This window comes from Somniosus microcephalus, chromosome 1 (genome assembly GCF_052327205.1).
Source record: "Somniosus microcephalus isolate GS21.2 chromosome 1, FLI_Smic_1.0, whole genome shotgun sequence".
Taxonomy (NCBI): domain Eukaryota; kingdom Metazoa; phylum Chordata; class Chondrichthyes; order Squaliformes; family Somniosidae; genus Somniosus; species Somniosus microcephalus.
In genome coordinates, this window is record NC_140987.1 from 74,491,607 (window position 1) to 74,517,238 (window position 25,632).

Sequence of the window (25,632 nt, forward strand, 5' to 3'; positions counted from 1 at the left end):
TATGTGTTAGAGCCCCCGCAATCTCCTCCTTTGCCTCACACAGCAGCCTGGGATACATTTCATCCGGGCCTGGGGATTTATCCATTTTTAGGCCAGCTAAAACCGCCAATACCTCCCCCCGCTCGATGTTAATATGTTCGAGCATATCACAGTCCCCCCGCCCTATTTCTATGTCTACATCGTCCTTCTCCATAGTGAAAACAGACGCAAAAAATTCATTCAGAACCCCTCCTTCATCTTCCGGCTCCACACACAGATTGCCACTTTTGTCCCTAATGGGCCCTATTTTTTCCCTAGTTATCCTCTTACCCTTAATATACTTATAAAACATCTTCGGATTTTCCTTTATTTTGCTTGCCAGTGTTATTTCATGGCCCCTCCTTGATCTCCTAATTTCTTTTTTAAGTATCCGCCTGCACTTTTTGTACTCCTCTAGGGCTTCCTCCGTCTTTAGCCTTTTGTATCTACCAAAAGCCCTCCTTTTTTTCCTAATCCATTCCCGTATATCCCCTGACATCCAAGGTTCCCTGTGGTTTTTGGAACCACCCTTGACCTTTACGGGAACATGTTGCCATTGTATGATCTCAATCTCCCTTCTGAAAGCCTCCCATTGCTCCGATGCGGATTTTCCTACAAGTAGCTGATCCCAGTCCATTTTGGCCAGATCCTGCCTTATCCTATTAAAATCGGCCTTCCCCCAATTTAGAACCTTTATTTCCGGCCCATCCCTGTCCTTTTCCATGGCCACCTTAAATCTTACCATATTATGGTCACTATCACCAAAGTGCTCACCTACTAGCACTTTTTCCACTTGGCCGGCCACATTCCCTAGAATTAGGTCCAGTACCGCCCCCTCTCTTGTAGGACTTTCTACATGCTGGCTCAAAAAGCTCTCCTGGATGCACTTTAAGAATTCTACACCCTCTGAGCCTTTCACACTCTGACTATCCCAGTTAATATTGGGGAAGTTGAAATCCCCCATTATTATTACCCTATTATTTGCACATTTCTCTGAGATTTGCCTACATATCTGTTCCTCTATCTCCCCCTGACTGTTTGGAGGCCTATAGTACACTCCCAGCAAAGTGCTTGCCCCCTTTTTGTTTTTAAGCTCCACCCATATGGCCTCATTGGAGGACCCTGCTAATATATCATCCCTCCTTACTGCAGTAATTGACTCCTTAATTAATATTGCGACACCCCCTCCTCTTATACCTCCCCCTCTGTCTCGCCTGAAGATTCTGTACCCCGGAATATTGAGCTGCCAGTCTTGCCCTTCCCTCAACCATGTCTCCGTGATAGCAACAATATCATACTCCCATGTGTTTATCAACACCTTCAGTTCATCCACCTTATTCGCAAGACTCCTTGCATTAAAATAGATGCCATCCAGCCTTGCCCTTATATATTTGCCCTGTCTACCAAGCTGACTTGTTTTTTTCTCTATAATTGGCAGCACATCCCCCCCTATTTCAGCTCCCCTCTGTATCCCATCCCCCTGCCAAGTTAGTTTAAACCCCCCCCAACAGTGCTAGCAAACCTCCCCGCAAGGATATTTGTCCCGCTCTGGTTCAGGTGCAACCCGTCCGACTTGTACAAGTCCCACCTTTCCCAGAAGCAGGCCCAGTGATCCAGGAAAGTAAAACCCTCCCCCCTACACCAACTCTTTAGCCACGCATTCATCTGCTCTATCCTCCCATTCCTATACTTACTAGCACGTGGCACTGGAAGTAATCCAGAGATTACAACCTTTGAGGTCCTGCTCTTTAATCTGTTACCTAGCTCCCTAAATTCTTGATGCAGGACCTCATCCCTCTTTTTACCTATGTCGTTGGTACCAATGTGGACCACGACCATTGCCTGTTCACCCTCCCCCTCCAGAATGCCCTGCAGCCGCTCAGTGACATCCTTAAGTATATTCAAGAAAGAGTTGGATATATTTCTTAAGGCTAAAGGGATCAAGGGATATGGGGAGAAGACAGGGACTGGGTACTGAATTTGGATGATCAGCCATGATCTCATTGAATGGCGGAGCAGACTCGAAGGGCCGAATGGCCTACTCCTGCTCCTATCTTCTATGTATCTATGACAGCTGACTGGGAAAGACTAAGTAATGACACGTACCGGACGATCACGGGTTCTCAGGGAGGAGTGAATGTGTGTTGGGATCAGTGGTGGGAATCCGAGGAAGGGATTTATGTGTGTATGTGGGGGTCGGAAAAGATCTGCCCAGCGGGTGTGTCGATCGCGTTTAGCAGGCGATGGCAGGATGCCAGGGGTGGGATTGGTTGGGATCGGAGTGTGGACTCCTGTTTGATCCCAAAACCCCCGAACACCATCAACGCCACAGAGCTCATCTCATACACCAGGAAGCCCCTGCCCAGAGCCCCGACGGTACAGACAACTGTAGATGGGTGTCCCACCACCACCAGGGGTCTGGGGAATGGGTTGGTGTTAATCCCTACTGACAACGTGTTATTTCAGAACGTGCACTACGCCGTGGCATCCGTGATCCTGAACCTGACTGAAGTCCATCTGCCTGTGTGGTGTCCAAGGAAGATGGAGAAGCTTTATGAAGCTTTGTTAAAAGCGATGTTTCAGGAATTTTATGAACTGGACTATGGAAATGTAGAGAAAGAACAGCTTTATAATCTGAATGTTGGGGGTAGTGTGGGGTCCGGGAGGCAGAGAAGAGGGACCTGGAATGATGTAGCCACAGCGTTCAGTACAGGAACGGGTATTATTAATAGTGCAACGAGACCTGGGTGTCCTTGTGCACCAGTCGCTGAAGGTAAGCATGCAGGTGCAGCAGGCGGTTAAGAAGGCAAATGGTATGTTGGCCTTCATAGCGAAAGGATTCGAGTACAGGTGCAAGGATATCTTGCTGCAGTTGTACAGGGCCTTGGTGAGACCACACCTTGAGTATTGTGTGCAGTTTTGGTCACCTTATCTGAGGAGGGACGTTCTTGCCATGGAGGGAGTGCAGCGAAGGTTCAGCAGACTGATACCTGGGATGGCGGGAATGACGTATGAAGAGAGATTGGGTCAATTAGGCTTATTTTCGCTAGAGTTTAGAAGAATAAGAGGGGATCTCATTGAAACTTATAAAATTCTAACATGACTAGACAGACTAGATGCAGGAAGGATGTTCCCGATGGCGGGGGAGTCCAGAACCATGGGTCACAATCTAAGGATAAGGGGTAAGCCATTTAGGACTGAGATGAGGAGGAATTTCTTCAACCGGAGAGTGGTGAACCTGTGGAATTCTCTGCCACACAGGGTAGTTGAGGCCAATTCATTAAATATATTCAAGACGGAGTTGGATATATTTCTTGAGGCTAAAGGGATCAAGGGATATGGGGAGAAAGCAGGGACAGGGTATTGAATTTGGATGATCAGCCATGATCTCATTGAATGGTGGAGCGGGCCTGAGAGGCTGAATGGCCTACTCCTGCTCCTATCTTCTATGTTTCTATGTTATTTTATGCTGTCAATTTGTGTGAAAGGGAAGCATTGTAGCGTATCCATCTGTGAGCTAGAATGGGAACAGGATGTTTTTGTTGGAACAAAGATCACCTGGTAATGCTATCACTTGCAGTGACTCAAGACTTGTTTATAAAGATATAAGCTTAACAGCGAGATGGGAGTACTTCATCAAAACTTTATACACAAGGACACTGCCAATTGCCGTCATTTGTTACTTTCAGCTTTAGGGAGGAGTGGGCTGAGAGAAAGAGCTCACTGTGTACTCCAGTGAAAGGATGGCAACTCTAGATGGCCCTCAAGTGATTGTGTCCTTGTAGGTTTGCTCTGCACCTGGATCACTGGTGCATTGCTTAACACTGTACCATTTGTTCCAGGTTATTACTGATACTTTTTGGCTCACACACACCTTTTGGCTCACACACACACACTCAGTCATTTTCTGCAAACATTAACCAACTGTACGTTTCACATTGCTCAATGAGTCACTGAGCAGCCTTCCCTTTATATAAACCAGCTCCACTGTGTGCAGTGTATCACTGAGAGACAAGTGTCAATACAAGAAGACGACTGCACACTACTGACCCAGGGCTTCTGCTGCAGGAGAATGAAACCACTCTCAGTTTTTGCTCTTCTCTCCCTGTTCTTATTCTGCGCTGTGGGTAAGTTCCTCTTAATATCACCGTTTACGCCCATGGACTTTCATTTCTCCTATCACCTGTTTTTACTTGTCGCCTAGAATGTGGGAGGCCAGCCAGGAGTGCATTGGAATAGTCAAGTCTAGAGGTAACAAAGGCATGGATGAGGGTTTCAGTAGCGGATGAGTTGAGGCAAGGGTGGAGACAGGTGATGTTACGGAGGTGGAAATAGGCGGTCTTTGTTATGCTGCTGATATGTGGTCGGAAGCTAATTTCAGGGTCAAATATGACACCAAGGTTGCGAACAGTGTGGTTCAGCCTCAGACAGATGTTAGGGAGAGGGATGGAGTTAGTGGCTAAGGAACGGAGTTTGTGGCAGGGTCCGAAAACAATGGCTTCGGTCTTCCCAATATTTAATTGGAGAAAATTTCTGCTCATCGAGAAATGGATGTCGGACAAGCAGTCTGATAATTTAAACACCGTGAAGGGGTTGAGAGAAGAGGTAGTGAGGTAGAGCTGGGTGTCATCAGCATACATGTGAAAACTGACGCTGTGCTTTCGGATGATGTCGCCAAGGGGCAGCATGTAGATGAGAAATAGGAGGGGGCCAAGGATAGATCCTTGGGGGACACCAGAGGTAACGATGCAGGAGTGGGAAGAGAAGCAATGCAGGTGATTCTCTGGTTACGATTAGATAGATAAGAATGGAACCAGGCGAGTACAGTCCCACCCAGCTGGACGACGGTGGAGAGGCGTTGGAGAAGGATGGCGCGGTCAACCATGTCAAAGGCTGCAGACCAGTCAAGAAGGATGGGGAGGGATCGTTTACCTTTGTCACAGTCACAAAGGATGTCATTTGTGACTTTGATGAGAGTCATTTCAGTATTGCGGCAAGGGCAGAAACCTGATTGGAGGGATTCAAACATGGAATTGCACCAACTTACACCATCTCCTTATTCATGGGTGTGCTTCAAATGAGGCCACTTCCAACAAGCAGTCTTACAATGTTATAAGGATTATTTCCCAGCTGCACTGTTGATAAATTCTAGTTCAAGGACATTATCAAGTAGATATTGAAGGAAGGCAATGATGGCTGTTCCTTCAGCTCACCATAATACACCAAGGCCTAGAAATTAGGCCATCCAACACCCATATTTCAGGTTAAATGGCCTCCTAACCTTCCAATATGGCTGGCAGGAAGAACGCACTCATGACAAGCCGGAAGTGCGCCACCCGCCATATTGGTGTAAGGTAGATGCGTTGGCATCAGGAGTGTGCATTCTGATTATGCTAACAGTAGAATATGTTATTTAACTTAGGGTCCTGTGCTTCTTGCAGGAAATGTTTTCAATGTTGGTATGCTCCAGCACATTACTCAGAATGTGCTGAACTCGCACAGCACAATGTGGCACTAACTGTCAGGAAGGCCTTCATACTTCACTGAATCTGGAGCTGGGAGGAGCAGGAGTGCTCCTCCCCACCCCATGTTAAAAGAATGCAGGCAGCACCCCTCCAGACACTGATCGCTCGTCCCCCAGCCACCGATCACCCCGCCAGCCACTGATCGCCCCCGCTCAGCCACTGCTACCACCCCCCAGCCATCGATTACAACCGCCCCCCCCCCGCCACCCCGACCCTCAATCCAAGGCCTGATCGCCCACCCCCAGCTACTGATGCCAGATAGCCCAGGTCCGGCAAACAATTGCCCAATCACCCACCCTTCCTCACTTACCTGCGGTACCAGCAGCAGCCTTATCTTCATTAATGATTCGACGGCAGCTGCGCGCTGTTCGCCAGCCCCATTGAAATGAGGCCCGAGGCCGTCACCATTCAAGTGCAGGGACCGTAACCTGTGCCAAAATTTCCAGGCCCAAGCATCTGCATGTTGCTGAGTTAAGGCCAGGTCATTGACCACCGCCCCATGTACTTTATCCTTATTTAATCAGTAGTCAGTGCTTTATATGAAGGAAAAGCGTTCCTTCCTCACTGTGTCTCCAGTTAGAATTCTGTTTCCTGTGTGCTCTCCACGATACCAGGCTCGGCTCGCCCTCTACATATGCTACATTGTTGAAATATGGAAGCAAAATGATGACGCATGATTTTCTGCTAAACTTAGAAGCCTTTGACAACAAACCCTTACTGCTCTGTTTTCAATCGTTGACCCTGTTCTCTTATCTTCACTTTTACATCAAGTTTACAGGATGTTAATACGATAGCAAAATACTGCGGATGCTGGAAATCCGAAACAACAACAGAAAACGCTGGAAAATCTCAGCAGGCCTTAGAAATCCTTCTACAGAACAGTCCTGACGAAGGGTCTTCGACCCGAAACGTTGACTCTGTTTCTCTCTCCATGGATGTTGCCTGGCCTGATGAGTTTTTCCAGCGTTTTCTGTTGTTATTACAGGATGTTAACCAGTTTCTTTGTCTTTTTTCTCTAGCCTTTCATTTTGCTTCTTGGTACTTTGATTCTATTTTCCTCCATTGTTTTGTCCTTTTTATTTTCATTGCCATTCTTTTTATTTTCATGCTTACTGATTTTCATGATTTCATTTGTTAGGTTTCTTTTCCTTAAGCTTTTTCTCTCTTTTTCTCTCATGATGATCAACAATACCCAACAATAGGGTGATAACTACAGTTGCCAGAGCCAGAGGAAGGTCACAGTCCAAATTTGGGCTATTGACAATATATAACCCTATTTTTAACACACAGCCTGCAGTGCTCAATTTATTATCATACTTCACCTGTTTTGTTTTACAAGGTCTTATCCGCAGATTACTGTTGGGTGAAGTAGCACATTTAAAGAGACGTGGCTCAGTGGCAGCAATCTTGCCTCTGACTCATAAGGTTGTGGGTTCAAGTCCCACTCCAGAGACTTGACCACATAATCTTGGCTGGCACTTCAATAGAGTGGGAGTGCCGAGGTGCTGTCTTTCAGATGAGATGTTAAACTGAGCCGCTCTCAGGTGGATGCAAAATATCGCATGACACTATTCAAAGAAGAGTTGGGGTGGTCTCCCAGTGTCCTGGTCAATATTTATCCCACAACCAACACCTAAAAACAGCTTATCTGGTCCTTTATTTCATTGCTGTTTGTGGAACTTTGTCGTGTGAAAATTGGCTGCTGCGTTTCCTAGATTACAACAGTGACTATACTTCAAAAGTACTTCATGGACTGTAAAGCGCTTTGGGACATTGGGTACTGGAGTGTCGGCCTAGATTATGTATTTAGGTCTTTGGAGTGGTTCTTGAACCCACAACTTTCTGACTCAGAAGCGAGACTGCTACCACTGAGCCACACCTAACACATGAGGCACTGCACTCAGTACCTGCTCCCAGCCTGATGTAACTCCTCTAACAAGTACACAGTCAAGATTTATGCTGAATCCCCACAGCTTTGATCTTATAGAATCATAGAATCATAATCATAGAATCATAATCATAGAATAGTACAGCACAGAAGGAGGCCATTCAGCCCATCGAACCTGCGCCAGCCCTTTCGAAGAGCAACCAGTTAGTCCCACTCCCTCGCTCTTTCCCCATATCCCTGCAATTTTTTCTCCTTCAAGTATTTATCCAATTCCCTTTTGAAGGCTACTATTGAACCTGTATCCACTACCCTGTCAGGCAGTGCATTCCAAATCCTAACCACTCGCTGCGTAAAAAAGTTTTTCCTCATGTCGCCTCTGTTTTTTTTGCCAACCACCTTAAATCTGTGCCCTTTGGTTATTGACCCTTCAGCCATTGGAAACAATGGTCCAGAAATTCGGGTCGGAGGCTTCCCGCGGGTGCAAGCCTCCGACCTGTACTTACCTAGCATGCCAGCCGTTGTGCTGTGGGCCCGCGTGGTATTCCGATCCTGGGCCTGCTCCAACTGCAGGCGCGCAGTGCTTGCGTATCCCAGGGGCGCAGTTAGTTCGATGTGTCCCCTGGGATCACGTGGGCCATGGAGAGCCAATGGTAGCAGGGAATGCCCATTCATAAAATTGACAGGAAGAGCTGTCAAAACTATAAATACTACAAGCCCCAAAACATCACTAAAACTTCAAATAAATTTTTAAAAAGCATCACATTTTTAAAATAACTATAAATTACATAAAATAACTATTTTAAACAATAATTTAAATTTTTGAAAAAATTAATTACATTTTCTACCAGGGCTAAAAATAAACTTACCTTTCTTTAAAGTATTTAAAAATAATAAATCTGTGGAAAAAATGTTTTAATTTTAATTAATTAACCACTTACCTTGTTAAAAGCAGGCCTTGCGCCTGCTTTTTTAAAGTGTAACTCCTGGAGACTTACCCTCCCGGAGAAACCTGGAAAAAAAACGTAAGTTCCAGGCGCACGCGCTGCCTCTCCGGCGCACGCGTTCGACCTCTGAACCCCTTCGTTTAAGGGAACGGAAGTTCCGGTTTCCCGCACATGCGCAGTGCATGCACGAAACCAACACTCCCGTTGGGCCTACGGGTGAGTCCCCCATGCATACTCACCCGTGGAGACCCGAATTTCTGGGCCACTAGTTTCTCTTTATTCACTTATTTAAACCCTTCATGATTTTAAACACCTCTATCAAATCTCCTCTTAGCCTTCTCTGCTCTAAGGAGAACAACCCCAGCTTCTCTAGTCTATCCATGTAATTGTATTCCCTCATCCCTGGAACCATTCTAGTAAATCTCTTCTGCAGCTTCTCCAAAGCCTTCACATTCTTCCTAGGCTGTGGTGCCCAGAATTGGACGCAATACTCCAGCTGGGGCCGAACTAGTGTTTTATATACGTTTAGCATATCTTCCTGGCTTTTTGCACTCTATGCCTCTATTTATAAGGACGCGACTGCTGCCGTTAACGAAGTAAAGTATTTGCACATGCACAGTTCCTTTGGTTTTTTGGTTGTTCCCATCAGACTTTCCACAGATTGGTGAAAGAGAAAGGAGGGGAGGGAATGGGGAAAAAACATCGCTGCTGCTAAACTGAAGAAAATAAAAATTAAAAATTGAATTGGTTTTTTAACATTTATGCGCAGAGTTCTTCTGCACAGCTTCCGGTAGCTTCTGGTTCGTTGGCAGCAGTCACTCCATATTTATAAAGCCCAGGATCCCACATGCTTTATTAACTGCTTTATTAACCTGTCCTGCCACCTTCAAAGATTTGTGCACAAGCACCCCCCAGGTCTCTCTGTTCATGCATCCCCTTTAACATTGTACCCTTTAGTTTATATTGCCTCTCCTCATTCTTCCTACCAAAATGTTTCACCTCACACATCTCTGCGTTAAATTTCATCTGCCAAATGACCGCCCATTCCACCAGCCTGTCTTCTTGAAGTCTATTACTATCCTGCTCACTGTTTACTATACTTCCAAGTTTCGTGTCATCTGCAAATTTCAAAATTGTGCCCTGTACACCCACATCCAAGTCAGTAATGTATATCAAAAATTGATGGTATTTCACATGAAACTTTTACAAATGCTTTCTGGATTTGGCTGGGCCATTGCCATTGTAAACTTTGCAGTATTTTAGTACGTAGATAACAGTACTCAATTTCTTATCAAAGTTCAGCTGTTTTATTTTCAAAACCTTGACTTTAAATGTAGTTGTTTTTTGGAGGAGCAGATAGATGCTGTTAGGAATTGGATTTGATGGATTGTTTTGAGGAGCAGGTCACCTGTCGGGTGTGATCAGCATGGGCCTAGGGCCACTTAACTGCCAGTGAGCATGCAATTTTAATCAAATACAAAAACATTTTAAACACTTTACTTTTGCTTTTCCTGTCATTCTTTATCCCCATCTTTCTTCTTCCTACTTTTTTAAAAATTCATTTTTATGGGATGTGGGCGTCGCTGGCAAGGCCAGCATTTATTGCCCATCCCTAATTGCCCTTGAGAAGAGGGTGGTGAGCTGCCTTCTTGAACCACTGCAGTCCATGTGGTGAAGGTACTCCCTGTCAACAAGGGCAGACATCGATGACGAAGTCCAACACTGCCTTCAGTGTGCCAGTGCAGCCTTCGGTCACCTAAGAAAAGAGTGCTTGAAGACCAGGACCTCAAACCCAGCACCAAGCTCATGGTCTACAGAACAGTAGCGATACCTGCCCTCCTGTATGCTTCAGAGACATGGACTATGTACAGCAGGCACACCAACGTCAGTGTTCTCGCTCAGGCCAACATCCCCAGCATCGAAGATTTGGCCACACTCGATCAGCTCCGATGGATGGGCCACATTGTACGCATGCCCGATACGAAACTCCCAAAACAAGCGCTCTACTCGGAGCTCCGACATGGCAAGAGAGCCCCAGGTGGGCAGTGGAAACACTACAAGGACACCCACAAAGCCTCCTTGAAAAAGTGCAACATCCCCACCAACACCTGGGAATCCCTGGCCCAAGACTGCACAAAGTGGAGGAGAAGCATCCAGGAAGGTGCCGAATACCTCAAGTCTCTTCGCCGGGAGCAAGCGCAAGCCAAGCGCAAACAGTGGAAGGAGCGCACATCAAACCAAGCACCTCACCCACCCGCCCCTTCAACCACTGTCTGCCCCACCTGTGACAGAGACTGTATGTCCTGCATTGGACTCAGTCACCTGAGAACTCATTTTTAGTGTGGAAGCAAGTCATCCTCGGTTCCGAGGGATTGCCTAAGAAGAGAAGAAGAGGAGAAGGTACTCCCACAGTGCTGTTAGGTCGGGAGTTCCAGGATTTTGACCCAGCAACAATGAAGGATCTGTGATATACTTCTAAGTCAGGATGGTGTGTGACTTGGAGGTGGTGGTGTTTCCATGCGCCTGCTGCCCTTGTCCTTCTAGGTGGAAGAGGTTGCGGGTTTGGGAGGTGCTGCCGAAGAAGTCTTGGCGAGTTGCTGCAGTGCATCTTGCTGATGGTACACACTGCAGCCATGCTATGCTGGTGGTGGAGGGAGTGAATGTTTAAGGTGGTGGATGGGGTGCCAATCAAACGGGCTGCTTTGTCTTGGATGGTGTCGAGCTTCTTAAGTGTTGTTGGAGATGCACTCATCCAGGCAAGTGGAGAGCATTCCACCACACTCCTTACTTGTGCCTTGTAGATGGTAGAAAGACTTTGGGGAGTCAGGAGGTGAGACACCCGCTGCAGAATACCTAGCCTCTGACCTGCTCTTGTTCCCACAGTATTTGTGTGGCTGGTCCACTTAAGTTTCTGGTCAATGGTGATCCCCCAGGATGTTGATGGTGGGGGATTCGGCGATGGTAATGCCGTTGAATGTCAAGGGGCGGTGGTTAGACTCTCACTTGCTGCAGATAGTCATTGCCTGGCACTTCTGTGGCGCGAATGTTACCTGCCACTTATCAGCCCAAGCCTGAACGTCGTCCAGGTCTTGTTGCATGCGGGCATGGATTGCTTCATTATCTGAGGAGTTGCGAATGGTGCTGAACACTATGCAGTCATCAGCGAACATCCCCATTTCTGACCTTATGTTGGAGGGAAGGTCATTGATGAAGCAGCTGAAGATGGCTGGGCCTAGGATACTGCCCTGAGGAACTTCTGCAGTGATGTCCTGGGGCTGTGATGATTGACCATCAATCACCACAACCATCTTCCTTTGTGCTAGGTATGACACCAGCCAGTGGAATGTTTTCCCCCCGATTCCCATTGACTTCAATTTTAATAGGGCTCCTTGATGCCACACTCGGTCAAATGCTGCCTTGATGTCCAGGGCAGTCACTATCACCTCATCTCTGGAATTCAGCTCCATTGTCCATATTTGGACCACGGCTTAAATTAGGTCGGGAGCAGAGTGGTCTTGGCGGAACCCAAACTGGGCATCAGTGAGCAGGTTTTTGGTGAGTAAGCGCCACTTGATAGCACTCTCGATGACACCTTCCATCACTTTGCAGATGATTGAGAGTAGACTGATGGGGCGGTAATTGGCCAGATTGGATTTGTCCTGCTTTTTGTGGACAGGACATACCTGGGCAGTTTAACACATTGTCGGATAGATGCCAGTGTTGTAGCTGTACTGGAACAGCTTGGCTAGAGGCACGGCTAGTTCTGGAGTACAAGCCTTCAGCATGATAGCCGGGATGTTGTCAGGGCCCATAGCCTTTGCTGTATCCAGTGCGCTGAGCCGTTTCTTGATATCACATGTAGTGAACTGAATTGGCTGAAGACTGGCTTCTTTGATGGTGGGGACCTCAGGAGGAGGCAGATATGAATCATCCACTCAGCACTTCTGGCTGAAGATGGTTGCAAACGCTTCAGCCTTGTTTTTTGCATTCACGCACTGGGCTCCACCATCATTGAGGATGGGGATAGCCTTGGAGCCTCCTCCTCCCGTTAGTTGTTTAATGGCCCACCACCATTCATGTCTGAATGTGGCAGGACTGCAGAGCTTTGATCTGATCTGTTGATTGTGGGATCACTTAGCCCTGTCTATAGCATGCTGCTTCCACTTTTTAGCATGCATGTAGTCCTGTGTTGCAGCTTCCTCAGATTGGCACCTCATTTTTATGTTCGCCTGGTGCTGCTCCTGGCATGCTCTTCTACACTCCTTATTGAACCAGTGTTGGTCCCCTGGCTTGATGGTAATGGTACATGCCGGGCCATGAGGTTACAGATTGCGGTGGAATACAATTCTGCTGCTGCTGATGGCCCACAGCGCCTCATGGATGCTTAGTTTTGAGCTGCTAGATCTGTTCTGAATCTATCCCATTTCACATGGTGGTAGTGCCACACCACACGATGGAGGGTGTCCTCAGTGTGAAGACGGGACTTCATCTCCACAATGACTGTGCGGTGTTCACTGCTACCAATACTATCATGGACACATGCATCTGCAACAGGTAGATTAGTGAGGACGAGGTCAAGTGATTTTTCCCTCGTGTTGGTTCCCTCACCATATGTCGCAGGCCCAGACTGGCTGCTATGTCCTTCAGGACTTGGCCTGCTTGGTAAGTAGTGGTGCTACCGAGCCACTGTTGGTGATGGACATTGAAGTCCCCCATCCAGAGTACATTCTGTGCCCTTGCTACTCTCAGTGCTTCTTCCAAGTGGTGTTCAACATGGCGGAGTACTGATTCAGCAGCTGAGGGAGGGTGGTAGGTGGTAATCAGCAGGAGGTTTCCTTGCCTATGCTTGATCTGAAGCCATGAGACTTCATGGGGTCAGGAGTCAATGTTGAGGACTCCCAGGGCCACTCCTTCCTGACTGTATACCACTGTGCCCACACCCCTGGTGGGTCTGTCCTGCCGGTGGGACAGGACCTACCCAGGGATGGTGATGGAGGAGCTTGGGACATTGTCTGAAAGGTATGATTCTGTGAGTATGACTATGTCAGGCTGTTGCTTGACTAGTCTGTGGGACAGCGCTCCCAATTTTGGCACAAGTCCCCAAATGTTGGTGAGGAGGACTTTGCAGAGTTGAATGGGCTGAGTGTGCCGTTGCCGTGTCCGTAGCCGGGTCCGAGGTCGATGCTGGGTAGTCCGTCCGGTTTCTTTCTTGTTATTTTGTTTCACTGCTCTATTTCCATCATTTGTCCTCATGATCTATTCTAACTCTTTTCTGAGTTTACAATTAACCCTGCAACCTTTTGCTTATCTAATTTAGTCATCCTTGGGGTTCCACTCTCCATTTTGGATATATATACACCTTTCAAAAAATTGTCTTTAAATGACCCACAATGTAAATTGCTGACAAATTTTTGTGCACCCAATACTGAGGATCAATAAACTCATCTTTGGCTCCGAGTCCAACAGTGTCTGGATAATGAACTGATTCACAATGGTGGAAGGGTTAGTTCCAGGTCAAAGAACAATAACAATTTGCTTTTATACAGCACGTTTAACATAAGAAAATGTCCCAAGGCGCTTCACAGAAACTAAATCAGACAAAAATTGACACAGAGTAAAAGGAGGGGTTGTAGGAGTCTATGTACTCCTAGCAAAAAATACTGAACTCGGAGAGGTTCAACAGAAAAGGTTTAATTGTTGAGACTGCATGTTGAACACAAAATGGCGTCAGAGCTACACCAAGTCCGACTGCCTTTCATCAGTCCACAGCTTCGACTCCTCCTCCCCCGCTCTGGGCTTAACTATGTTGCAGATCGAGTTTCTTAAAGGTGTGATCCTTCTTAAAGGCATGACGCCTGATTTATAGTCTACGGACCGAAAAGCGGATTGTGTCCTTTCTGTGATCGGTACGCCACACAGCTCCCCCCAGAATCCGCTAGTAGGGAGTGTACGAACCGGCGTGGCGGCTTGATGGCACGGCCGGAGCGGCTCTTGGCGGTTGGTGTCGGGAGCAGGGCAGTCGGACGCGTCGGGCTCTTAGGCGGTCTGCCCCGCGGTGGGGGTTGGCCCACTTGAACGGGTTCGTCGGGCTCTAGGTGCGCCAGCTTGAGCCAGTCGACCGACACCTTGTCAGTTCTGCCGCCCACTTCGAGGAGGAAGAACTTGTTCCCCGTCTGGAGTACCTTGTAGGGTCCGTTGTATGGGGGCCGTAGAGTTCCTCGGTGGGCGTCATGGCGCACAAAAACAAATTTGGCCATGTGCAGGCTAGGTGGTACGCGGGTTGCTGGTTCGCCGTGCCGGCCGGTGGGTACCGGAGCGAACTGTTGTGCTCGGTTGGCGAAAGCGCGGCGTTGCTGGTCAGCCGACCAGGGGGTCGTGGCTGTGGGCAGGAACTCTCCGGGTACGCGCAGCGGCTGGCCGTACCGAGTACTGCCGCCGAGGCTTGCAGGTCTTCCTTGACTGCGGCGCGTAGGCCAAGTAGCACCCACGGGAGGCGGTCGATCCAAGCCTCGTCCTCAAGGCTGGCACGGAGGGACGCCTTCATGGACCTGTGGAATTGCTCGCACAGTCCGTTGGCTTGGGGGCGGTAAGCCGCGGAGCGGTGAACGGCCACCCCGAGGTTTTGAGCGATGGCAGCCCACAGATAAGAGGTGAACTGCGGGCCTCTATCCGACGTCATGTCAGAGGGGACGCCGAACCGAGCGACCCAGGTACCGATGAACGCCCTCGCGATGTCGGCGGTGGTGGTGGACGTCAGTGGAATTGCCTCGGGACAGCAGGTGGTATGGTCCAGGATTGTCAACAGGTGCGTGTGACCTTGTGATGGCGGCAGGGGGCCGACGAGGTCGATGTGGACGTGGTCAAACCTTCTTTCTGGCACGGTGAACTCCTCGAGTGGGGCTTTGACGTGCTGGTGGATTTTGGCACGCTGGCAAGCTATGCAGGATCTGGACCAGACGCGCACATCTTTGCGCAGGCCACGCCAGAGAAATCGGTTGGCCACCAGTCTAATGGACGTGCGTGTGCCGGGGTGTGAGAGGCCGTGGACGATGTCGAACACCCGTTTTCGCCAGGACGCCGGGACTACGGGGCGGGGTTGCACCAAGGAGGTGTCGCATTTGACTGTGACGGCGGACGGGCCGCAGGCGACGTCGGTCAGTCGCAGCCCTGGGAGGGTTGTGGGCGCGGAGAACAGATCGGGGTCGGTGCGTTGCTCCGCTGCCAGTTGAGCATAGTCCACTGCCAGGTGGACGGCGGGGCGAGATAGGCAGTCGGCCACCACGTTGTCTCGACCGGAGACGTGCCGGATGTCTGTGGCGAGCTGGCGTTGTTGCCTGGCTGACCACGGGTCCGCAGATTTCGCCATCGCGAATGTCAGGGGTTTGTGGTCGACAAGCGCGGTGAAGGGGCGGCCCTCCAGAAGAAATCTAAAATGGCGGACTGCCAGGTACAGTGCGAGGAGCTCGCGGTCAAAGGCGCTGTATTTCGCCTCCGGGGGGCGCAGTTGGCGGCTGAAAAAGGCCAGCGGTTGCCAGGCCCCGTCGACCCACTGTTCATACACGGCGCCGACCACGTGGTCGGAGGCGTCCGTGGTGAGGACCACCCTGGCGTTGGGCTGTGGGTGAGCGAGCATGGTGGCATCGGCGAGCGCCTTTTTGTTCGAGTCGAAAGCGGTCAACATGTCCGCCGACCACTCGATCGCCATTCTGTCTTTCTTACCCTGGAGGGCTTCGTATAGGGGCCGCATGAGGGAGGCCGCTCCGGGAATGAAGCGGTTGTAAAAGTTGATCGTCCCCAAGAACTCCTGGAGGCCTTTGATGGTGGTAGGCCGGGGGAACTGCTGGATGGCTTGCACCTTGGCGGGCAGGGGAATGGCTCCATCCTGCGTGATGTGGTGGCCGAGGAATTCGATCCTGCTGAGGCCGAATTGGCACTTGGCTGGGCTGATGATGAGCCCGTGCTCACTGAGCCACTGGAACAGGGTGCGGAGGTGCTCGATGTGTTCCTGCTTGGAGGAACTAGCTACCAGGATGTCATCCAGGTAGACAAAGAGGAACTTCAGGTCCCGGAGGACCGAGTCCATGAGCCGCTGGAAGGCCTGGGCCGCGTTTTTGAGGCCGAAGGGCATTCGGAGGAACTCGAATAGCCCAAAAGGGGTGATTATGGCCGTCTTGGGAACGTCCGTGGGGTGGACTGGCACCTGATGGTAACCGCGCACCAGGTCGACTTTGGAGAAGACTGAGCGGCCGGCCAGTCTAGCCGAGAAGTCTTGAATGTGCGGTATGGGGTACCGATCCGGCATGGTGGCGTCGTTTAGACGCCGGTAGTCCCCACAGGGGCGCCATCCCCCGTCGGGTTTGGTGACGATGTGGAGTGGGGAGGCCCAGGGGCTGTTGGAGCGGTGGATGCTGCCGAGCTGTTCCATTGTGGCGATCTCGGCCTGCGCGATCTCCAGCTTGGCCGGGTCCAGCCTGCGGGCGTGGGCATACACCGGTGGGCCTGTGGTGGGGATGAAGTGTTCTACCCCGTGCTTAGCAACTTTCGCGGAGAAGGTCAGGTTGGTGAGGGCTGGGAACTCAGCCAGGAGTGCTGAGTAGTCGTCCGTTGAGCGGGCGCGGCACTGCCACACCATTTCGGCGGGTTGGGGGGGGCCATGGCGCCCTGGATAGGTGACATGGTGTTCATGTCCACGAGGCGGCGCCGAGGCATGTCGACCAACAGGCCGTGGGCGCACAGGAAATCCGCACCGAGGAGCGGGGAGAGCACCTTGGCGGTGATAAACTCCCAGTGGTAGCGGTGGCCTGCGAGGTCGATGGTGACAGTGCGGGTGCCGTACGTCCGGATGTCGGTGCCGTTGGTGGCAGCCAGCGCAGGGCCACGGCCGCCTTGCTGGATCTCGAGGGCGGACGCGGGGATGATGCTGTGCTGCGCGCCCGTGTCGCATAGGAAACGGCGTCCGGAGGCGCTGTCCGTAACGTACAGCAGCGCGCCTGCTTGCCCCACGGCCATCGTGTAGGCCGGTGTGGGGGCGGTTGGAAACGTGCAGGGATGGCTGCAGCGGCGTGCCCGTGCGCCGAACCATGTATAGAAGTAGCAGTAGCCCTGGGTCGGAGGGCTTGGGGGCATGGGGACCTGGGGGGCCTCGTGGCCGAGCTGTGTGGCTGCGCGATAGAGGGTGGAGTGCACGCCGACGCTGCGGAGGCCAGGTTGGGGGTGACGGCATGGTTGGAGCCGGCGGACAGTAGCTTATCGGCTTCGTCGGCCAGGGCCTCGAGGTCCGTGAGGCTGGATGCCACGATCGCCGGGCGGATGCTGGGTGGTAGTTGGCGGATAAAGAGCATGCGGAAGAGGGAGCCGGGCGGTTTCTCGTCGGTCAGAGCAAGCATGTGTGAGAGCAAGTCTGACGGCGTGGAGTCACCGAGGCCCGGGAGGTCGAGGAGGTGGCAGTTGCGCAAAAATTGGGAGGCTGTGAATTTTTTAAGGAGCGCGGCCTTGATATGTGCGTACTTGCCTTCCTCCGAAGGGTTTTGTAGTGTTGTCCAGACTTCTGTGATTGTGGAGCTGCCCAGGGAGGCGAGGAGGTAGTCGTACATCGTTGCGTTGGCGGTGATGCCGCGGAGTCGGAATTGCGATTCGGCTTGAAGGAACCAGGCGGTGGCTAGGTACTCCCAGAACTCCGGCAGCTTCACAGAAACTGCATTTGTGTCAACCATGGTTACGCTTAGGAGTCGTCCTGAGCGTCGGGGTCACCAATGTAGGAGTCTACGTACTCCTAGCAAAAAATACTGAACTCGGAGAGGTTCAACAGAAAAGGTTTAATTGTTGAGACTGCATGTTGAACACAAAATGGCATCAGAGGTACACCAAGTCCGACTGCCTTTCATCAGTCCACAGCTTCGACTCCTCCTCCCCCGCTCTGGGCTTAACTATGTTGCAGATCGAGTTTCTTAAAGGTGTGATCGTTCTTAAAGGCACGACGCCTGATTTATAGTCTACGGACCGAAAAGCGGATTGTGTCCTTTCTGTGATCGGTACGCCACAGGGTGACTAAAAGCTTGATCAAAGAGGTAGGTTTTAAGGGGGAACGATAGCGGGGTGGAGGGGTTTAGGAAGGGAATTTCAGAGCTTAGTGCCTAGACGTCTGAAGGCGTGTCCATCAATGGTGGGGCTAAGAAAGTGGGGGATGCAGAGGAGGCCAGAGTTGGAGGAACACAGAATTCTCGGAGGGTTGTAGGACTGGAGGAGGTTACAGAGATAGGGAGGGGCGAGGCCATGGAGGGATTTGAACATGAGAATGAGAATTTTAAATTTAAGGCATTGGTGAAAGAAGGCAGTCTTTGTGATGGTCCAGTTTGTTATAATGTCAGTCCAGGAATGAGTTCAAGGCGTTACCCTTAGGTGTCAAATTCAATAATACTGAAAAATGGGTGTGGGCACCGCGATGTACGATATGCCCGCGTCCGTTGAAAGGAGCTGAGGCAGCACGTAAAATTCGTGCTAATTATAATGATTGTGTTGAGATACCGCGGCAAACGTGGGAGTCGAGACCAGAGCTTTTGAAAACACAACTGCTTTATTCCAACCACATGACAAACAGGAACTAGAAAAGCCCGCGCATCCACTTAAATACTTCCCAGACAGGAAGTGCTCCCGGCAGCCTGTCCCTGCGGGAAACAAGTTGCTGGAGGAAAGGGCCCCCGGCTGGGGGCTTCTGCTTAGACTGTCTGTGCCGCCGTGAGCGGATTATGTCCAGTGGTGGCGTGTCGCCACAATTGTAACATACAGCCCAGCTCAGCAAGGGACCAAAGTTCTCGATGTTTGCGTGAGTCTTAAAGGCAGTCTGCACCTCTTAAAGATGAGCTGCCTTCTGGTGATCAAAATTGTTAAAAGTGCTTCAGCACTAACACAAATGGCTCAACAGGCCAGGGAAAGGGCTCCCAGGGTCTATTTATACAGTCAAACTCAATCACTCTTTTTACCATGTTGCTATGTGCAGGTGCCATCAGTGCACTTCACGTCAAAGCAGCAGACACCAATGCTTGATTGCACCAACTGCTTAATCCAGGTCCTCATGCAAAGAGATGTGTCCACTGTCCTTCCAGGGTGCAGAATGACCCTGCACTGGGACTTTGCTCTGATAGAAGAGAGACAAAAAACTTTTACCAGAGCATCCTTGGCCACTTCTCAGCACAACCCTGAAATACTGAATTGAAATAAAAACAGATAATGCTGGAAATACTCAGCAGGTCAGGCAGCATCTGTGGAGAGAGAAACAAGAGTTAACGTTTCAGGTCGATGACCCTTCGTCAGAGTTCTGGTATAAAATTGTAACAGAGGTTTGCCAAATACTGTTTTGGAATGTCTTCACACATCATCATTTAGACACAGCTAAACATGGAAATAAATTGTTTTTATACATTGTGTTATACCAGTGCAGTGACTATGTTTTTTTTCCTGTCATGTTGATTCTTGCAGCCAAAAAGACTGACACAGGAATGGAGGTACGAAGTGTTTATTTCATCGATAACTTTAAAGAACTTTGGCCTAGAAATTCAGTCGTGTTTGCGCCCACTTAGGGGCGAAAGAGTGGGTTGCGCCGGAAGTTTTTTAGTGCCCGAAATTAAGAGGGTCCCGAACAGCGGCGTTAGCCGGTAGCGCTGCGCCGGCACCGATGACGACATCGGTGTGTGCTGCGCCCCGGCTCCAACGCGATTCCGTGCCGAAGGCCAAATTCAGTTGTGGCCGCCTCGCCCGCAGCGGCCGCAAACAACGTTTGAAAAACGGGGCCTTGCAGCTCCGAGAGGCCGGCGCATAAAGGTGGAGGGGCGGCCGGCCGCTTTCCCGGCGGCCGCATGGCCGCACCTCCCTCCCCGGACTCCTGCACCACCCCCCCGCGGCATTGCTGTCTGACTCCCGCGAGCCCGGCACTTCTCCATGGTGCCGGGCTCATTTGCCGGGGGAATCCAGCGGCGATCTCACGGCTGCAGGCAGCTCCTCCTTAAGAGAAGGAGGAGGCCTGCAGTACCCCAGCCTGCCGCACCGCATCGGGTGGCGCAGCGGCAGCTGGACGCCTGAAATAGACTTTCATCGCCCCAAGCGAGGCGGCCAAACCCTGCAATAGCGCCCGCCTCCGTCTTGGCCCGTCGCAACTGAATTTCAGGCGGGCGCTACGGGAATCCGGGCGAGCGCTAAATTTCGGGCGCTAAAGACCTGGCGGGGCCTCACTGAATTTCTAGGCCTTTCTGTTTTAGACTGCTTCTGTCTTTAAACTTGTGTTTCAAATTCCAGGCAAGAATGTCTGAAAATCAAACTCCATTCTACAACACACGCATTCATTCTTCAATCTACAACACTGTTTCATTCTCCACTCTACAACACTGTGTTTCACTCTCCATTCTACAACACTGTGTTTCACTCTCCATTCTACAACATTGTGTTTCATTCTCCATTCTACAACACTGTGTTTCACTCTCCATTCTACAACACTGTGTTTCACTCTCCATTCTACAACATTGTGTTTCACTCTCCATTCTACAACATTGTGTTTCACTCCATTCTACAACACTGTGTTTCACTCTCCATTCTACAACATTGTGTTTCACTCTCCATTCTACAACATTGTGTTTCACTCCATTCTACAACACTGTGTTTCACTCTCCATTCTACAACATTGTGTTTCATTCTCCATTCTACAACACTGTGTTTCACTCTCCATTCTACAACACTGTGTTTCACTCTCCATTCTACAACATTGCCTTTCACTCTCCATTCTACAACATTGTGTTTCACTCCATTCTACAGCTGTGTTTCACTCTCCATTCTACAACACTGTGTTTCACTCTCCATTCTACAACACTGTGTTTCACTCTCCATTCTACAACATTGTGTTTCACTCCATTCTACAACACTGTGTTTCACTCTCCATTCTACAACACTGTGTTTCACTCTCCATTCTACAACATTGTGTTTCATTCTCCATTCTACAACACTGTGTTTCACTCTCCATTCTACAACACTGTGTTTCACTCTCCATTCTACAACATTGTGTTTCACTCTCCATTCTACAACATTGTGTTTCACTCTCCATTCTACAACATTGTGTTTCACTCTCCATTCTACAACATTGTGTTTCATTCTCCATTCTACAACACTGTGTTTCACTCTCCATTCTACAACACTGTGTTTCACTCTCCATTCTACAACATTGCGTTTCACTCTCCATTCTACAACATTGCGTTTCACTCCATTCTACAACTGTGTTTCACTCTCCATTCTACAACACTGTGTTTCACTCTCCATTCTACAACATGGTGTTTCACTCCATTCTACAACAATGTGTTTCACTCTCCATTCTACAACACTGTGTTTCACTCCATTCTACAACACTGTGTTTCACTCTCCATTCTACAACACTGTGTTTCACTCTCCATTCTACAACATTGTGTTTCACTCTCCATTCTACAACATTGTGATTCACTCCATTCTACAACACTGTGTTTCACTCTCCATTCTACAACACTGTGTTTCACTCTCCATTCTACAACATTGTGATTCACTCCATTCTACAACACTGTGTTTCACTCTCCATTCTACAACACTGTGTTTCACTCTCCATTCTACAACACTGTGTTTCACTCTCCATTCTACAACACTGTGTTTCACTCTCCATTCTACAACACTGTGTTTCACTCCATTCTACAACACTGTTTCACTCTCCATTCTACAACATTGTGTTTCACTCTCCATTCTACAACATTGTGTTTCACTCCATTCTACAACACTGTGTTTCACTCTCCATTCTACAACATTGTGTTTCACTCCATTCTACAACACTGTGTTTCACTCTCCATTCTACAACATTGTGTTTCACTCTCCATTCTATAACATTGTGTTTCACTCTCCATTCTACAACACTGTGTTTCACTCTCCATTCTACAACACTGTGTTTCACTCTCCATTCTACAACACTGTGTTTTACTCTCCATTCTACAACACTGTGTTTCACTCTCCATTCTACAACACTGTGTTTCACTCTCCATTCTACAACACTGTGTTTCACTCCATTCTACAACAGTGTGTTTCACTCTCCATTCTACAACACTGTGTTTCACTCTCCATTCTACAACACTGTGTTTCACTCCATTCTACAACACTGTGTTTCACTCTCCATTCTACAACATTGTGTTTCACTCTCCATTCTACAACATTGTGTTTCATGGAAACATATAAACATGGAAGATAGGAGCAGGAGTAGGCCATTCGGCCCTTCGAGCCTGCTCCGCCATTCAATGAGATCACGGCTGATCATCCAAATTCAGTACCCTATCCCTGCCTTCTCCCCATATCCCTTGATCCCTTTAGCCTTAAGAAATATATCCAACTCTTTTTTGAATATATTTAATGAACTGGCCTCCACCGCCCTCTGTGGCAGAGAATTCCACAGGTTCAACACTCTCTGGGTGTCGAAATTCCTCCTCATTTCAGTCCTAAATGGCTTACCCCTTATCCTTAGACTATGACCCCTGGTTCTGGACTCCCCGGCCATCATAAACATCCTTCCTGCTTCTAGTCTGTCCAGGCCTGACAGAATTTTATAGGTTTCGATGAGATCCCCTCTCAATCTTCTAAACTCCAGTGAGTATAATCCCAATCGACACAATCTCTCCTCATACGTCATTCCTGCCATCCCAGGTATCAGCCTGGTGAATCTTCGCTGCACTCCTTCCATGGCAAGAATGTCCTTCCTCAGGTAAGGCGACCAAAACTGCACACAATACTCAAGGTGCGGTCTCACCAAGGCCCTGTACAACTGTAGCAAGACATCCTTGTTCCTGTACTCGAACCCTCTTGCTACGAAGGCCAACATACCATTTGCCTTCTTAACCGCCTGCTGCACCTGCATGCTTACCTTCAGCGACTGGTGCACAAGAACACCCAGGTCTCTTTGCACTTCCCCTTCTCCCAATCTATTGCCATTCAGATAATAATCTGCATTCCTGTTTATGCCACCAAAGTGGATAACCTCACATTTATCCACATTATAGTGCATTTGCCATGTTTCTGCCCAATCACCCAATCTGTCCAAATCGTACTGGAGTTTCACGACATCCTCCTCACAGCTTACCCTCCCACCCAGCTTTGTGTCGTCTGCAAATTTGGAGATATTACATCCAATTCCCTCGTCCAGATCATTAATATATATTGTGAACAGCTGGGGTCCTAGGACCGATCCTTGCGGTACCCCACTAGTCACTGCCTGCCACTCGGAAAACGACCCGTTTATTCCAACTCTTTGCTTTCTGTCCGCCAACCAGTTCTCTATCCAAGTCACTCTCCATTCTACAACACTGTGTTTCACTCCATTCTACAACATTGTGTTTCACTCTCCATTCTACAACACTGTGTTTCACTCCATTCTACAACACTGTGTTTCACTCTCCATTCTACAACACTGTGTTTCACTCTCCATTCTACAACACTGTGTTTCACTCTCCATTCTACAACACTGTGGCCTAGAAATTCAGTGGCCTGCGCCACCAGTTTGCGCCCAAAGAGGGCTTTTGCGCCACTGTGCAAACCTACCACGATATTTAGCGGGGCGCTAATGGCGGCGTTAGCCAGTAGCGCTGCGCCGCCACCGATGACGTCATCGGTGTGCGCAGCGCCCCGCTATCGCCCCGCTGGCCATATTTGGTTGCTGCCACCTCCCCCGCGCCGGCCGCAAACAGTGACCGGTACACGGGGCCTACCTGTGCCGGTAGTGGGGCGAGTTAAGGTGGAGGTGCGGCCGGCCGCTTTTTCGGCGGCCGTCTGCCCGCACCTCCGTCCCCGGCCTCCTACACCCCCCCCCCCCCCCGTGGCATTGCCGGCTGTTTCCAGAGAGCCCGGCACTTCTCTTTGGTGCCGGGCTCATTTGCCGGCACTCGCGAGCGGGGATCGCGCTGTTGCAGGCACCTCCCCCTTAAGAGTGAGAGGAAGGCCTGCAGTACCGCAGGCTGCCGTGCCACAGCGGGTGGCGCTGCGGCACTTTGCACACCGATATTCAGTTTCAGCGCCCCAAGCGGGGCGCCGAAACCCTTGTTTAGCGGCCGGCTTCCACTTGGGGCGCTGAAACTGAATTTCCCGCTGGCGCAAGTGGCTCCGCGCGCAGCGGTAATTCCGGCGCCCAGGCGAGCTGGGCGCCCCAAAGTGAATTTCTAGGCCTGTGTTTCACTCTCCATTCTACAACACTGTGTTTCACTCTCCATTCTACAACACTGTGTTTCACTCTCCATTCTACAACACTGTGTTTCACTCTCCATTCTACAACATTGTGTTTCACTCTCCATTCTACAACACTGTGTTTCACTCTCCATTCTACAACACTGTGTTTCACTCTCCATTCTACAACACTGTGTTTCACTCTCCATTAAGAATGCCTGCTTTTCACTAACAAATTCTAGAACACCTGTAGTTCACTATCTATCAATGATTGTACACCTCTATTTACTGTCCAGTGTAGAATGCATTGTTTTTTTATGTCAAAATATTCAATGGGCAGAAATGTTTCTGTTCTGTGTTCCAGCCAAACTGTGGATCAGGAGTCAGGTTCGAAATATGTCCATTGAACTACGATCCACTCTGCGGAACTGATGGCGTCACATATGGCAATGAATGCATGATGTGTGCAGCAATCTGGTACAGCCACATTCTTTATGTCCTTTTAGAAATAAAGAAATTTGGTGCCCAGGAATGACTTGGGATGTGGTAAAACAGGAATATTCTTCTCAGCAGGAGCACATTCGAGGATCAGCCGTGAAATAATGTATTTATTCTGACATCATTCTCTGTATATCACACCAGGTGTCTTGTACTCTCAGCAGTATGTTTTCAGTTGGATAGCCTGATCATTCCAAGCAAAGGCTTTAGAATATCTGAATATTTTAATGAAATATAATAAATAGCTCCTTTCGATAACTGGATTGAGCAGCTGAGTGGCACAAGGTTAGTTGTGGTATGTATGGAACTGGATTGTGAATAATACTGAAGATAATCTATAAAAGTGTCAGCACAGTTCAGTTGGTTGTAAGCTTGCCTCTAAATCAGAAGGTAGCGGGTTCAGAGACAAGGTTAATTACATAATCTAGGCTAACACTCCAATGCAGGGATGGTGGAAGCTAACAACATAATCTGCAATAGGGTAGTTAATTGTAGTCTCCTTTTCCTTGTGAACCCAGCTGACTGACATTTTAACAAGTCATGTTTCTACAAGTGTTCA

General features: G+C 49.3%; 1 protein-coding gene across 1 annotated transcript in view; it reads left to right on the plus strand.

The window, feature by feature from the left end:
- The first annotated feature begins 3,975 nt into the window (after positions 1–3,975).
- The window catches only part of LOC147124164 (serine protease inhibitor Kazal-type 1-like), a 38,211-nt gene continuing 16,554 nt past the window's right edge, over positions 3,976–25,632 (plus strand). Inside the window, exons 1-3 of the mRNA XM_085983111.1 lie at positions 3,976–4,145; positions 19,851–19,876; positions 24,940–25,052. Coding sequence (XP_085839237.1) covers positions 4,091–4,145; positions 19,851–19,876; positions 24,940–25,052 — 194 coding nt within the window. The 5' untranslated portion in view covers positions 3,976–4,090. The remainder of the gene's footprint in view (positions 4,146–19,850; positions 19,877–24,939; positions 25,053–25,632) is intronic.